The 14,934-nt window shown below is 46.3% G+C and overlaps 1 protein-coding gene across 1 annotated transcript in view; it reads right to left on the reverse strand.

Moving 5' to 3' along the window:
* Positions 1–14,934, reverse strand: part of gmds (GDP-mannose 4,6-dehydratase) — a 159,294-nt gene that overhangs the window by 87,774 nt on the left and 56,586 nt on the right. Inside the window, exons 5-7 of the mRNA XM_056414546.1 lie at positions 10,551–10,743; positions 9,322–9,426; positions 515–642 (exon numbers count right to left, since the gene is read on the reverse strand). Of these exons, the coding sequence (XP_056270521.1) occupies positions 515–642; positions 9,322–9,426; positions 10,551–10,743 (426 nt within the window). The remainder of the gene's footprint in view (positions 1–514; positions 643–9,321; positions 9,427–10,550; positions 10,744–14,934) is intronic.

Consider the following 14,934-nt stretch of genomic DNA (forward strand, 5'->3'; position numbering starts at 1 on the left):
ACTGAGCTCCGTCTGCTCCTGGACGTGGCGTCCCCACTGTTCGTTTCATCTCCCCACTCCTTTCTCCGCTTGCTACTGGCACCATTACGTGAACACAAACACCATATTTCTGTCATCATCCCGAGGACGCAGCATTCCCTTAATATCTCTCTTTCTTCTGCGGGCGCTTGGGGAATGGCGATGGGGGCCTAAAGGGATCTAGGACATGGGTGAGTTGTGGGAAACCAGAGTGCAGTCTGTGGCCTCACAGCATGAAGCCCCCTCTCTCTTCGACCGCTCCCCCCTTTCGTTCTCTATCTCCGTTTCTCTTTTGGCAGACAATCATAGGAGGCTTCATGCCGATCGCATATTGCGGCCTCAAATGATCTGGGAAAACATGCCCCGTGAATGCTCATGTGCACATCTGAACTCTGCTCAACTCTGCAGCAGTGCGCGCACAGTTTGTGTCTATTTCTCTGGGACCGTGTGCGGTTTTGGTTGTGTGTGTGTGTGTGTGTGTGTGTGCGTGTTTTACCTCCACGTAGTCTTTGGCGTGGCCCCAGTCCCTCTTGGAGTCCAGGTTGCCCAGGCTGAATTGCTCCTGTTGGCCGAGGTGGATCTTTGCCACAGAACGGCTGATCTTACGCGTCACAAAGTTTGAACCTAGAACACATACATCGAGAAATGCGTGGTTGGCGACTTCTGAATTCAATCACAGTTTACACGGGATATAAACATTCCAGAGGTTTAGCTCGGTCCAACACACACAAACACAGAGCAGTCAGAAACGGAGAAACCAAAGGGGCAGATAAGGGAAATCGAGGCCTCATCGTGGAAGAGTTTAGAGATCCCTAAGAAACATCTACATCCCACTAAGACGGCCTTCCAAACCTCCTCGACTGCCCCAAATCCTCTTTAGCCAAAGCGAAAAAGCCACCCCGAGTCAAATCGATTCGTTACCACCTCACATTTCAGCCACAAGATCCTTTTAGATTCCTCCTCTCTCATTTTCCCCTCTAATTCACGATGTCGGTGTCAAATCTGGGCCGGATGCCGAGACGCATCTCAGAGCATCAGTCTGCCTCGCACTAAAAAAAGCAACAGGAAACTGCCACAGGACCAAACAGGACCACCCTGGCTCGGCTGCCGGCGCAGCGTCCAGTCCAGAATCACCACATCGGCAGCCGATTCATCACGACACGTGGCGATTATTATCTGCGGGAAAAGAAGTGAGCTCTTAAAGACCATCTCTGTGCCGCGAGACGATTTAAAGACGTCTTTTGGGCTCTTTTGGCAGGACACGGAGGGCCGGGATCAGGTTCTCTGTTCCTGCTGCAGGGAGAACGATGCCGCAAAGAGCCTACGAATGAATGCACCAGTCCTCGAACCCAAACACAGCATTATAGTGATGGAAATATCAACACTAAATATTAGGGTGACATGTCTAATAATGACACCGTCTTGGTTGAGAACAGCTCATTGGAGCGCGAGGAGTTCAACTCTGGCTCGGCTCTTCTGTCTTGCGTTCAAAAGCCAAAATGGCAGATGTGTGGGGTTATGTGAAAGTCTAATTTCAAAGGAAATCATCAAAGAGTTGGTTATTTTTAGCATGCATCTCCTCCGCTGTACATAAATCTCCCATAACCTTGCGTGAACCTATTTGAGACCTCTTAAGAGCTCCTACATAGCAACTCATCCAGTCTGAGATGAATGTGTCCTTTTAGCTCTGCGGCCATCCAGTCCATAATAGCACGTCTCTGTCTCGACACTGTATCACTGTGGCCCTGACATGGAGCAGAGCCTCCATTTAGACACAGGAAAATCCCATGAACCCAATCATGCGAATGCACCAAATTTGTCGTAATTATTTCATAGGAAAGCGACAGCTCTGGGCAGGCCGAGCAAAAGCAGACCAGAGAAGCTTAGACACGCTTATTTGGGAAAATACAGCATGTTGTGTGTTGGTAGCATGGTCACATGGTCACACGGCCCCCGTGTCAACGCTGCTTTAGCGCCAAGTCGAGCTGGAGTTTCGTGAAAGTTAAACGCCAGTCGGCAGACTTCCTCTGGATTCAAAATCCAAACAAAAATCCGATGTCCTTCTGAGTAGTCTTGAATCCATCTCTTTTCTTGTTATGAAATAGCATATGTCAATCGAGCATAGAGGAATTGCGGATGGAAACCACCTGCGATGTCAAACCTGTCCTGTTTGTGCATGAACGTCTCATCTGGCCCCTGGCTGGCAGGTCCTCTGCTCCCGCTAACTATCGTCAAGTGTTAAGCAGCAATTATTCATCTGCTACTGACACAGGCATCATAGCTTTGCTCTTATCCATATTGCCCTATGAGTGATATTGATGTAACATACACACATGAACATTCTCACGTCCAAAATCCGGTCCTCAAATGAGTAAGCAATTATTCGATGGAGCGATACTTAATTGACAACTATGTTTCAGGGGAACTCCACAGATTCACGGGGAGTGATTATTCAACAAGAAACAGCTGAATCTGTTGGATGTGGAATAACTTTCTAAAGAGAACCACCCTTTGTTTATCCCACTGGTTTATCACATCTTGGACATCTTGGACTTTTTAAACTAGGAGCCTACGTCCAATCTCTGGGTGTGTCGCTTTCCAGAAATGTGTTGAGGGTCTAATGGAAAAATGCCATGGAGCTGCATTATTGGAGGTGAAGAATAGTTTTGAATCGTGACTCTTGTTAGGGACTAAAAGTCAAAATATCTTAGACTTTGACTCTTTTTGGTGTTGTTGTTGTTTTTTTAACCGATCTCTTGTGAGTCTTGAACTTGATCGAAATGCAATTCTTAATTTCTGGAATCCTTTTTTTTATTAATTATTTTATCAAGCAAAAACAGTCTAACATTTAATTCCCTGCAGGCCACATTGTTTTCTACATGTTTTGGATGAAAAATAATTATCAAAAAATAATCAATAGATGAAACAAATAATTACGATGTAGTTCGTTGCATCTCTCTCCAGTATGTTGTATGTTAGGACCCAGTGGGGCCAGGACGGGTACCAGGTACCAGATTGGCAACAATAGTGATCAGGTCTTCGGTCTGATCCAACCTGCGAGGGAAACTCAGGTGTGCAGGTTAAACACAGGTTGTCAAAACTCTGCGGGGCCGAGTTTGCTCTTAAAAAGGTGGCAGAAGGATACAGTGTAGCACAGTACACCCAATGAGTAATAAAGTGAATTATTCCCCCCCGAGCACACCTGTAGTCTCCTTGTAAAGCTCACACCTATGTTTGGAGTGGCTCCGCTCCCTGCCTGCTCTAATTGGTGTGGTGTGGACCAGAGCGTGGGCCTCATGGACCGGCCTGCCTGGCCGTGGACAAAGCCTTCTCTGTTACTGGCCCGGGTGTTAATGTGTTTCCTTTACTGGCAGCGGCACCGCAGGACAGCCGGGAGGAGGGGGAAGAGGGGGAGGAGGCAGGCGAGGGGAGCCGGAGGGGGCTAGCAGGAGGCTTCGAGCCCAATGGGGGCATCGTGGCCGTTTAACCTTGCCCATGGCCCGGCGGAAAGTCTAATAAAACCACGAGCCGTGAAAACTGAGCAGACAGCAAAACCCATGCCAGAAATGGACACTCAATCTCTTTCTCTCTCCCTCATTCTCACTCAACCGTTCCTTTTCTCTCCCTTTTCCATCACTTTCCATTTTTTTGGCCAGAGAAGCGACAGGAAAAACGTAACGCACGGGGTTCGTTGGCACAGCTGGGCTGAAATGTGGGGAGCAACAAAAAAAAAGGAGGAGGGGCAGGGGGATGCGGAGATGTCTCCCATCCAAAGCCAGGCAATGTGGGCCCAGACATGATGGGGACTGGAGCTGTCAGCTGGAGTGTGGAGGAGCCAGAGAGGGGACTGTGGGTTTTTGAGGGGCTTTTGGCTCGGCTGGCCTCGGTTACTCAACGGATTCTGTTGTTAGAACCACGCGTGTAAAGAAAGGTGACTTGTGAAGTCCATCTTCAAACTGTGTGGCGGCCCAGCCCTTACTGTACGCGCTCAGATCTCAAGACCTCTCACTCACACTCATCTATATTACCATCTGCGTCTGTATTTATGTGCATTCACTAATTGAGATTCAACCGCGGTGCGATTTATTCAAATCACTCATCTGTAACATGTATTTCATATTGTGTGGTCGCGGCTCGGCCCGATGGCACATAAGCTCTGGAAAAATTAAAGAGATGGAGTTTATTCAAGTCTTGAATCATGTCAAACATTTATCAAGTTGATCTTCAATGCTATATTTGCTACTTCCTTCCCCATCCAAGTCTCCTGTTCCAATTTTAGACCTGGCGTATGTTTGTCATTACCACGTAAATCTGCTCCACGGTGATTTGCAGGACGTTACCAAGTTCTCACTTTTCTTCATAAAAATGTGGAATGAATTGGTAACCCAGACAATTTCCAAAAATAAGACGGTGTATCGCCTACACAAAAAACAAAGACCTATTCTAGGTATTTTCCAGATATTTAGCAGTCGAGTCATTTCTGTCGTGAGCTTGTCTGAACTGGCCACGTTCTGAAGCTGGTATAGAAAAATGAAAAGATTGACTAGACTTATTTTTCAACCCTGGGGTTACACAAGGTTTAGACACCTGCTTTGGAATTCAACCGGAACTGCAAATCCCATAATCCCACTTTGTCTTTGACCAATGGCCCGGGGGAGTAAAAAGCCTTTGTGGTTGACTTGAAGTTGAAAATGCAACCCTAATTTCCATCTCCACCTCTTCAGGTTTAAAGTCGACCCTGTAGCCCTGTTTAGATCCAAATTAATATGTACTCATCTCGTACTCATCTCCTTTATCTATACTGTGTTATGAACAAAATACCTGACTTTTAAGAGTAATTCTGCAGGAGGAATCATCCCTTCATTGGGGATTGGCCAAATTCCACCCAGGCCAAAGAGCTGTCAGTGTCTGCCATCACTGTGATTGCACAATTCACTTTCTGACTGATCTCTGGAGCCTCGACGAAGGGAGAATATTTGCGTTGCATCCAAGAGAGGTCATGCGCTCAGCTCCACCAACACGGCGTCTATTCACACCTGACAGAATGCTGCCCTCTCTCTGAGCTGACTCAACCGGCAGGGAGGGTGCAGAGAGAAAGAAATGCAATGCTGGAGGGTTGTGAAGACAAAGACGGTCACTTTTTTTTTCCCAACATTTTTTTTTATTGGGTGTGATGCAACAACAAAAAAGACGGATGGATGACAAAGATGTGGGGAAATAAAAGCAGAGTGTGGCGAAAGAGAGGGGAGTAGATGGTACTTGTTTTTCTTGAGCTCGAACACGAACAGCACCACCTCCGCATCGCGGAATCGAGAGCGAATGAGTGTTTCGCCACAGTATCGAAAAAAACAAAATATGTAACCGTGTCTGGCGGCATCCTGTAGCGTGAATACATCAGATTTCTGTCGAGACATATTTTTGCCGTTCGATTGTCGTACAAGAGGAAAAAGTAGAGAACGCCGACGGCGAGCCCTGAAGCCGCGGTGTAATGAGCGAGCAAAGCGAGCACTCAGTCAACAAGATTCTTGGATACCATGGTGATCTGGGACAACAAACAGCGATGTAAGGGTGTCAATGGGGAGGAGTGAAGGTAGAAACCAAAACGACCATGTGTTAGGTCTGAGACCACGTGATAGGCTGAGGCCACGTGGAACAAAGCGGCGGAAAGGATGGAGAGAACCGCTTGAAAAAGATATCCGACTCTGCTCTTCACCTCGCCACCGTTCAGCTGATGTTTAGACTGCCGTCGCTCAGCTTCTTCTCATCAACACCCGACGAAAAGGAATACCGAAAAACTAAAAGCGTCCGCTCCGTGCCGAGTTCCTCCTGACGAGATCATTCCGAATGCTCCCGACGCCCCGCTGACCGAGTCATTCCTATTCGACGATTTCCCTCAGACAATAACCTCTCCGATAAATGGTAAACACATCCTCTTGCAAATCGATCATGCGATCTGACCTGTTGGGCTCCACCTCAACGAAAGCAGAAAGATGAAGCCGAGGCATGTCGCGGCTCCGCGGCTGCATGTGTATGAGTATTCGCGGGGCGGCATTGACTTTGGCAGTGCTATTCTTACTTCCCCAATGCTAACTGGTCTCCTCTCCTAACATAACAGTATATTATTCTATACTGCCAAGCGTGAACCACAGGGCTCTCAGGGTGGAGAGATGGATGGGACTTCCCCAAATAAACCAGGGGATTAGCATACAACTGGAGCTGGTCAGCAGCAGCACCGGTGGATACACACGCCGAACATATTACCGTTCTGATTTACGACACAGACTGAGAGCAACACACTTCTACGAATTAAACCCACGGTTGTGTTTTCTTCTTTTATTGTCAAAATTAGCTTGTTGGGGGACTTTGAGGTGCTTGTTGATATGATGACCAACAAAACGCCGTATGGATTGGTTATTTTCAAAGGCTTTACCGCCGATCACTCTTGCCAAGAGCCTCCGTCTCATATGTCAAAACAATATGGAGTCTATTTCGCGCCCCTGCTAACGCTAATCCCCCTCTTTAGAGTCAATGTGCGGGTTATTTATTATGGCTAACAACTAAGCTAACCAGAGAGGAGCTCGTGTGAACCGGCTGGCAGATGCAGGCTTCTGTTGGCTTTGCTTCTTGCTGGATTTACAAAACAGGATTTTTTCTTTCTTCCCGGCCGTCCAATTCTGACCTTGCGCTGCAGAACAATGGAGGTCGGCGGTTTATTGGTTGAACGTTTCAGGTGTTTATGGGAACTGTAAGAGGAACCAGAAGTGCATTCCTGCTGGGATTAAGTCACCCTGGGCGCTTTGAGACAGTCGGTCCGAGAGGGAAACTGGTGTTAAGCTTCACTCCTCCGTCTCCAGCCCTTCCCAGCAGCCACCAGGGGATTGGCTGCTTTGTCACTTGCTCAGGTGACTTTGGCAAACGCCATTGGAGTAAAAACTACCCCGTAAATGCAAACCTCCATTTGTTTCTCAAACACACGCACAAACTGACACCCTGGGACAATGAGGTCACAGCTTCTCCTGCGTGGGGGGAGGGGAGGCGAGAGAGCGGTGATGTCAGGGCCACCGACACTGACGTCATTAGTGACTGACTATGCAGAGGTTCAAGCGGTGCGTATAAGGACAGGAGGGGCAGCACACAGGTGATAAATAGCCCGTTATCTCTCTCTCCTGATACAAGTGCGATAACACACAGATCAGAGATGTTCAGAGTGTGGCTGAGAGCAAAGGCAAGATGAAAACCCTTCTTGCTCTGGTGATATGCAACATGTGTCACTGAGAATCTAAGAGAGGAGCAAGGCGTCTGGAATTATAGATTTGATTGTATCTTGTATAAAACAGTGATGTGTTTTTGTGCGTTTTTGTCATTTTTCTGGTGAAATGTTCTGCCTTTTTGAGGGTGGAAAATACTCAATGGCTTGAATCAGTATACAAGACCCCGAGTGACGTAAAAGTGGATCAGTATTCTCTCTGTACAGTACAGTACACCAGCTGTGTACCTCACACTGTGCCATGTGCTGGATAAGCTTACACCCCAACAATGACAACATGTGCCATGGGGGTGTTTTGCAACTCAAAGTATCGACTTCTCCCTCTAAAGCCCTCCTGTGTGTGACGGAGAGCTCGGCCAAACATGTCCGGCCCCATCAGTGCGGCGGCGGGGTCACGGCGGGCCCCCGGGGGCCTGGGTAAACACTGGCCAATCCAGCCAATACAAGCGCCACACTGGGTTGTGTAAGGCAGCCGTGGGACATCTGGCCACATCACAGTACAGCGTTCCTGCTTTATGAGCAACGACGGCCGTAACTCTGAGAATAGAAGTGGCAGGAGTAAACCCAATGGCCCGCTGCAGTAACGCTGACTGTGGAAAGAAGGAGGATGAAGACGTGAAATGAAGCGAGAGAGAGGAAGAAAAAGGAATGGAAAGATAGAAGCCGAGTCAGAGAGGGAGATGAAAATGAGCTGATGAAGAACCAAAAGGCCAAGGGAGTGTTCTGGAGGCAGCGGAGAGCCTTGCCCTTATAAGGACATTGTGCGTTTGTGTGGAAAAGGACACAAGCATCTCTGATTTCATAGTTTACGTTCATTTGTCTCTGGAGCTGCGACCAATGATTACTTCCATGATCGATCAACTGATTTATTACAAAATCCATAAAATGTCAAAACACTGTGAAAAGCGGCTAGAAGAGGCTGGAACGAGACAATGTGCGCCCATATTGCTTGATAAATGACCAAATGATTGATGGATAATATATTAGTGTTGTTTTCAATACATTTTCTGTTGTTCAGCCCTATTTAACTGCAGCGCGCCTCCCGTCACCCGACCGATTCTTTCTCCCGCGTCACACGTCATTCCCAGACTGACGAGCTCAGCCTACAAGACGTCGATGGCGGCCACACCATCTCTGCTGAGCTGGCTGTAAACGGCACCAGTTCCCACACCTAGCTATCTGTGGTAACCCATTAGGGCTTACTGGCTGACCCCTGACCTTGGCTGGGGTCGTGGCCAGGGCCTTCATTAGGGGATAAATCATAAACACCTGAGCGGCTGACCTGGGCTCAGCGCTGGGGCTGCAGTCATGTGGTATTCATTTTGGGTCGCGGCGTGTAAATCGGGTTAAACCAGCGCCTGCGACCCTCGGGGCTCAGGGCACATATTAAAAATGTGACCACAACCGACTTACTATGTGTCAGAAATTCAGAATGTGTGCGGGTGTGCGTCAAGTAGTTATGAGGGACCCGGTTCCACCAATAAATGAATATGACTTTATATAGAGCATGAAATTGAATACTTGTACAAAATCCAACAATGGTTTGCCTTCAACTTCACAGTTTCATTCTGCTGATGTCATTTTTTCACACGCATATAGAGCATCTAGTATATCAATAGACCATGTGATAAAATGTATGGGCAGATTTTTGACTGCGAACATTTTTTGCTTTTTCTCTTGTTGAACTTAGTTTTTTTGTCTTTGTAAATAGAATTATTCCATTCCAGTTCAATTGTGTGTCCAAATAATTCTGAATAAAGTGGTGATGCTCTTTTATAACTCCTGCCTGATCATTAGAAACAGATGGCACACAGGAATACTTTAATAAAAATAAAAAAACCTTTGCTAGCAGTTTAATGAAAACATTGCTCAGCCCTAATGTGACCTTTAATAAAGGCTGTGTCAGCCGCTCTCTCTAGTTATCAGATGGTCATCCCAAAAAAAAAGGGGGATGAAAATCTCATTTCCACATTATGGGACAAAAAACAACCACAGCTTTGCGGTGACATTGAACAGCAGTCGTGCTGCGAGCTCACCTCTCCTCGGGCTCTCGTGGTTAAAGAGGATCCCGTTGACAGCGAACAAGTTGTAGGCCTCTCGAAAGTTCACCACGATCCAGTAGGCGTAGAGCTTCGCGGCACCTGAGAGAAGACGTGGAGGAAACAGGGTGACGGGAAACTTATTAGCTTATTAGATATCACTTCACACAAAACCAAACAGCCTCCTCAGATCTCACAGCTGTGGACTGCAACTATGCACAAGCGGACGTTTTCACACAAACGCTTTTATTCACTAAATCATCAAATGTGCCTTTCACACAGACTAACGTGGCTCAATGATACAGAGTGACCAACGAAGCAGAGCGAGTAAACACTGAGCCTCTCTTCCCAGAGCTGCAGAGAGAAGGATTGTAACTACACTTCATGTCACAGTTGCACACAGCGGTACCGCAGATCATATTTCAACGTCAGGAACGTGAACCTCAGACTCCTGCTGATTGACCGAAAGCAGGCTTGTTCAAAACACTTCTCCCCTCTTTTCCTCTTCCTATCTTCCTCCTCCTCCTCCCTCTCCCCGTGATGAGGGGAATACCAGAGCGAGCGAAGGGAGGCGCCCGTTGATTAAGCAGTAGGTCAGGATGTACACTGGAGGTGAAGGGAGGGCGCCATGGCCCCGCCTCCCCCGATCCCAAGTCTAATTAATAGAGGAGCAGCCCTCCTCAGGATGGTATGTGCCTCCCGAGCAGCCTCAGATTGAGTGCTGACAGATGGGGAAAGTGTCAGTGAGGAGAGCATTTAGACAACAGAGTACATGGAACCTGATCGCTCACACACACACACGTGTACAGCCTGCCTGTGAGTGTGTGTGCGCGTATGCGTGTGTGTTTGTGTGTGTGTGTGTGGAAAGTGAGTGCCGAGTACTGCGGATATAAAGGTGTCTTTGTTAAAGTGAGAGCCACTCCAGTCTTCAGTCAGACGCTCTGGCCTCGGGGTGTGTGGAGAGCTCAAATGCTGCCTGAGCACTAAAGCCCCCCCCCCCCCTCCTATTTGACTCACTTAAAAACACACACACACAAGAAAAAAAGTGCTGCGATGTACCAAGTAATCTGTGTTTGTATGCCCTTACATGGCCTTAGGCAACGGTTTGACGAATGGTGCAAGGTAGAAAATGTTAGGTAATCCGTGTGTGTGTGTGTGTGTGTGTGCGTGCGTGCGTGCGTGTGTGTCCACATGGCTCTACAGTGCATTGCGTACGTGTGTATTACCGTAAGGTGAGCGAGGGTAGAAGGGAGTGGTTTCCTTCTGAGGGCTCTCCTGGACTTTGCCGAAGAGCTCACTAGTGGAGGCCTGGTAGAATTTGAGGCTGTTGGTCAGACCGCATGTCTTCACGGCGTCCAGGAGACGAAGCGTGCCGACGCCGTCCACGTTGGCGGTGTACTCCGCCAAGTCGAAGGAGATCTGAGAGAAAGGGAGAGAGGAAAAGATAAGAATTCCTTCCCGGAACAAATAGAAAAATAATATTGCGTTCTTGACCGCCAGGCCTTGCATTGCCAAAGAGTTTGCCTCGTTGCCAATTACAAAATATACCTCTACAGGGCTCCAGACTGCGACCAAATGGTCGCATTTTGCGCCTAAAATTAGACACAGTGCGAGTAAATTTTTTTTCAATCGCGCATGCGCGAGACCAGGTAAATTAGATTTTTTTTTTTTTATTTATTATTTTTTTTGTTTGTTAACTTCTTCTCTACACTAGCCCACCACAGTTAGCGTGTAATGCCTGGTGGGACTGCTAACACCGACATTAAGAGAAGAAGAAGAAAAGAAAGGAGAAGAAGAAGAAAGAAGAAGGCTGGCCTGTGTGTGAGAGGGGGTGAAAGAGGCGCACGCGGGCGAGGCTGCTATGAGGCGGAGGGACAGTCAGGCAGAGGGTCGAGAGGACCGTCGGGTCGTCCCACCACCCAACGTCCCCCCCTCCTCCCTCTCCTCTTCATTATGAGCTCCTAGACTGTGTGGCGCATTCGCATTGTGGGCGCTGATGTTCACGGTAACGTTAGCGGAAGGATGATAGTGACAACATCATTAGTTAGTAAGCGGAAAGAAAAGAACAAACAACATCAACAAAAAGAAAAGAAAAAAAAAACATCACATAACATAAATAAAAATATCAATATATTTTCTGAGATTTAGCTAATTATATTAACATTAAAAAAATGTTTACTGTACCAAGGAGTTTATATAAAATTAGTCAGTCTTTGTGTGTTAAAAAGAGTCCTGTATATATATAGATTTCCCCCAAGAGTTCAGGAAATGAATGATGCAGATGTGTACATATCTGATCTCTATCAAATAGCAAAAAATAAAATTTACATTTTTAATGTATTTTCATTTTAAAAGTTCTAAGTTAAATGTGTAAAAAAATATTAATTTCTTTAATGTTTGAGTTTATATATTATTATATATATTTCTCATGGCAATATGCAATAATATAAATAGATATATTTCATCAAACACGTGATCGTGATCGGGTATTATCTCGGATCGGGATTGATGCATCAGTGATGATCGTGATCGGTATTCGGTGAGATCGAGATATACAGATTTACATGATGATGATTATTATCGGATGATCGCAGATACGATTTTCAGATCGGTGATCGCACCACAAAAAAAAAAATCTGATCTCTAGAAAATTGGCCACATCGAAGTGCACATGCACATGCTCAAGGTATGTTTCTCTTCAAATTTGTTTCAATATACAGTAACTTTCTCTGTTCTTCTCTCTTGTGAATGTTTTTCATGAATCATGAAGGCACAGGCATAAGATTGTATATTGTCAAATTATTTATCAGTAATACAAAAAAATGGGAAAACTTTTTGCAAGTCGATTTATAGTTTGTCAGGTTTTTCCTGCAGAGAAAAAAAAAAAGCGCCCTAGCTAAGCCTAAAAAAAAAAAAAAAAAAAAAACAAAATAAAAAAAAAAAACAACTCAAATTCAGGGTTCATATCAGCAAATATATGTTCTCAATAGTGTTTCAGGAGGTGTGTGCACCTGTGTGCGTATCGCCAGGCGGCGAGCTCCTGCTGCTGATCACGCACTTTGATTTTTCAAAAATTTTTTTTTTTTTTTTGACCCCCCACCCGCCCCCAACCCCCCAAGAAAAATCCTAATAAATTTTCTTTTTTGCTTAATTAATAAGTTAGGTTTCTAGTTAAAAGTTAAAAAGGAGCCCTGCTCTACGTAGATATATATCTACACAAAATGAAAGTGAAATGCTGTGTTATTTCAACAATGAGCTTTCAGAGAGAGAAAAACTGGCTTTTGAAGACTTGATGTGATTTGACCTGGAAAGTTGCAACTGGAATCTACTGGTATTGTCATGTCAGCCAAACAGGGTCCAGTATTGTAACGGTTTTGCCTGAGAGGTTTCAAGTTATGAAATTCATTACGGGATACCTATTTGAATCAACATGTAAATAAAGAAGATAATGAACAATAGGGAGTAACCCAATCAAAGTTTCACATAAAGTCACCGAGCACTGCAATAAACAAAGGCGGGGGGGGGGGGGGGGTCGACAATGATGCGGAACGTAACTCGAGAATGTGTTGTTTCTGGAGTCCATCAGAACCGATCAGAAAGCTCATTCCTCAAAACCAAACACTCCAACTCCCAGAATGCCTGTTTCCACTGCCGAGGCCCAGGAAGGGAGGAAACTTAATGAACACTTGAGGGGGGGTGGGGGGGGACAAAACGTAACTCTAAATTAGAAATGGATGTGCGTGTGCACGGCCGTGAGCGCACGGCAAACAGTGCGCTCAGGACTGTGTGTGCCTGTGCGAGCGCCAGGTCGGCCTGAGGCTCCAAATCAGGCGTGACGGTTCGAAGCCGTGCCGGTTAGCGGTCACCACACCTGGAGCCAGCGGCATGAGCCACGTCTGTGCGGAGGAAACGCGCTGGCCCTTTAGTGCTTCCACGTCGCCGCTGCACACTCAGCCAGATAAAGACCCCTTATTTAAAGCTGGGGGCGAAGAACACTGGGCCTCTATTCCACTCAGAGTCCACACACACGCACACACACACACACACACACACAGTGAGCAGGTTTGATCAGGTTCAATTACACTCAACAGCTCGGTGTAATTACCGGCGACGCTCCACTCACTTTGCATTCTGGCATTTTCATCGACATCATTCACAAGTGAAAGTGAGGGGACACTTTATACCGTGTGTCACATTATGACGTTTGGCGCCGCAAACACGACGGGCGCACGCAGTCACGGCAATAGGCTGTGCAACGGAATCTAATCTAAAAAAATCACAACAGCCTTTAAAAAGCGGCCGCTGTACGAACGCACAAGAGGTGAACTATTATTTACTGAGGAGCCGTTGCATGGTGAGCTGTCAGGGGGGAGGGCGACCTCAACATGTCACGGCGCTTTGTTCGCAGCTACTTCCAGGTCCAGAAATGTAGAAATAAGAAACTCAATTGTGGCAGATGTAGTAAATCCTCAGTGAGAAACATGTACAAATCATTTAAGTCACAATCTTTCATCAACTAAGGAGAGACTTGGAGACTATAGAGCGCAGCAAAAGTAGGTCTTTGCCAACTGGTTCTGACATACTGACTCCCACCTTGAGTTTTAACCATCTATTATGACTTTATGAGCAGACCCGAGTTCAGCAGTTATTTTTATTGTCATATTATCCAAACAACATTAAATCTGTCAAGTTATTTTTTTTCAAATCCGACCAACAGCATAAACCACCTGAGTTATTTAATTTCTAATGATTACCAACAAATAACTCTTTGCATTTAAAAAAAAAAAATTAACTGTACCCAGGACATGTCTTGTTGTATCACATGAGAAGTAAACAATTTCAGTCAGCGTATGTATTGACTGAATATTTAATTAAATAATTGCAGAAAAAGAGGGCGCAACAGGAATGAAAAAAAAAAATGTGATTTTGCCCAAAAGAAAATGTTCATGTATCCTGTCAAAAGCACTGTCCCATATTGAATGGACATTTTTAATTGAACGTAAATGCGTGATGCCGGGGTCGTTCTGGTCGCAGCATATGGGCTCCCGGTGAAGCCTGAACCTGAAACGGACAATACCTGTTTTCATGTTCAGAGGAGGAGAGGGGACACACAGTCAGGATCAGACACGAGACCCATTCCCTCTGCAGCAGACAGAATGTAATGTAAGCTCTCGGGGGTCCTCCTCCTCCTCCCTCCCTCCCTCCTTCCTTCCTTCCTTCCTTACACCTCCTGCTACATCACTGCTCTATTTTATGCTACTATAGCACCTTCCTTACCGACACCCCCTCTCTATCCTGCTGTCTGTGTGTGAGTACCTCCATTCCTCATGTTTTTCCAACACCAAAGTGGTCACACACACACACACACACACACACACACACAATCAAACCCAGCTGAGAGGGGCAGGGTCCAGGACACCGTGACAACTTAAATCAAACAAATTGCCTTAATGCCTCCATTCTCTGTCATTATGTAAGGCAGGTCCTGAGCGCTGATGGTTTAAAGGCCAGACGTTTGTGTACACCGTGTGTGTAGGTGTGTGTGTGTGTGGACTGCTGGGCCCCTCGGTCGACCTGGCATATATTGTTCTGTTCCTGGAAGTCAGCCAG

This window comes from Pseudoliparis swirei, chromosome 5, assembly GCF_029220125.1.
Source record: "Pseudoliparis swirei isolate HS2019 ecotype Mariana Trench chromosome 5, NWPU_hadal_v1, whole genome shotgun sequence".
In the NCBI taxonomy this organism is placed as follows: Eukaryota; Metazoa; Chordata; class Actinopteri; order Perciformes; family Liparidae; genus Pseudoliparis; species Pseudoliparis swirei.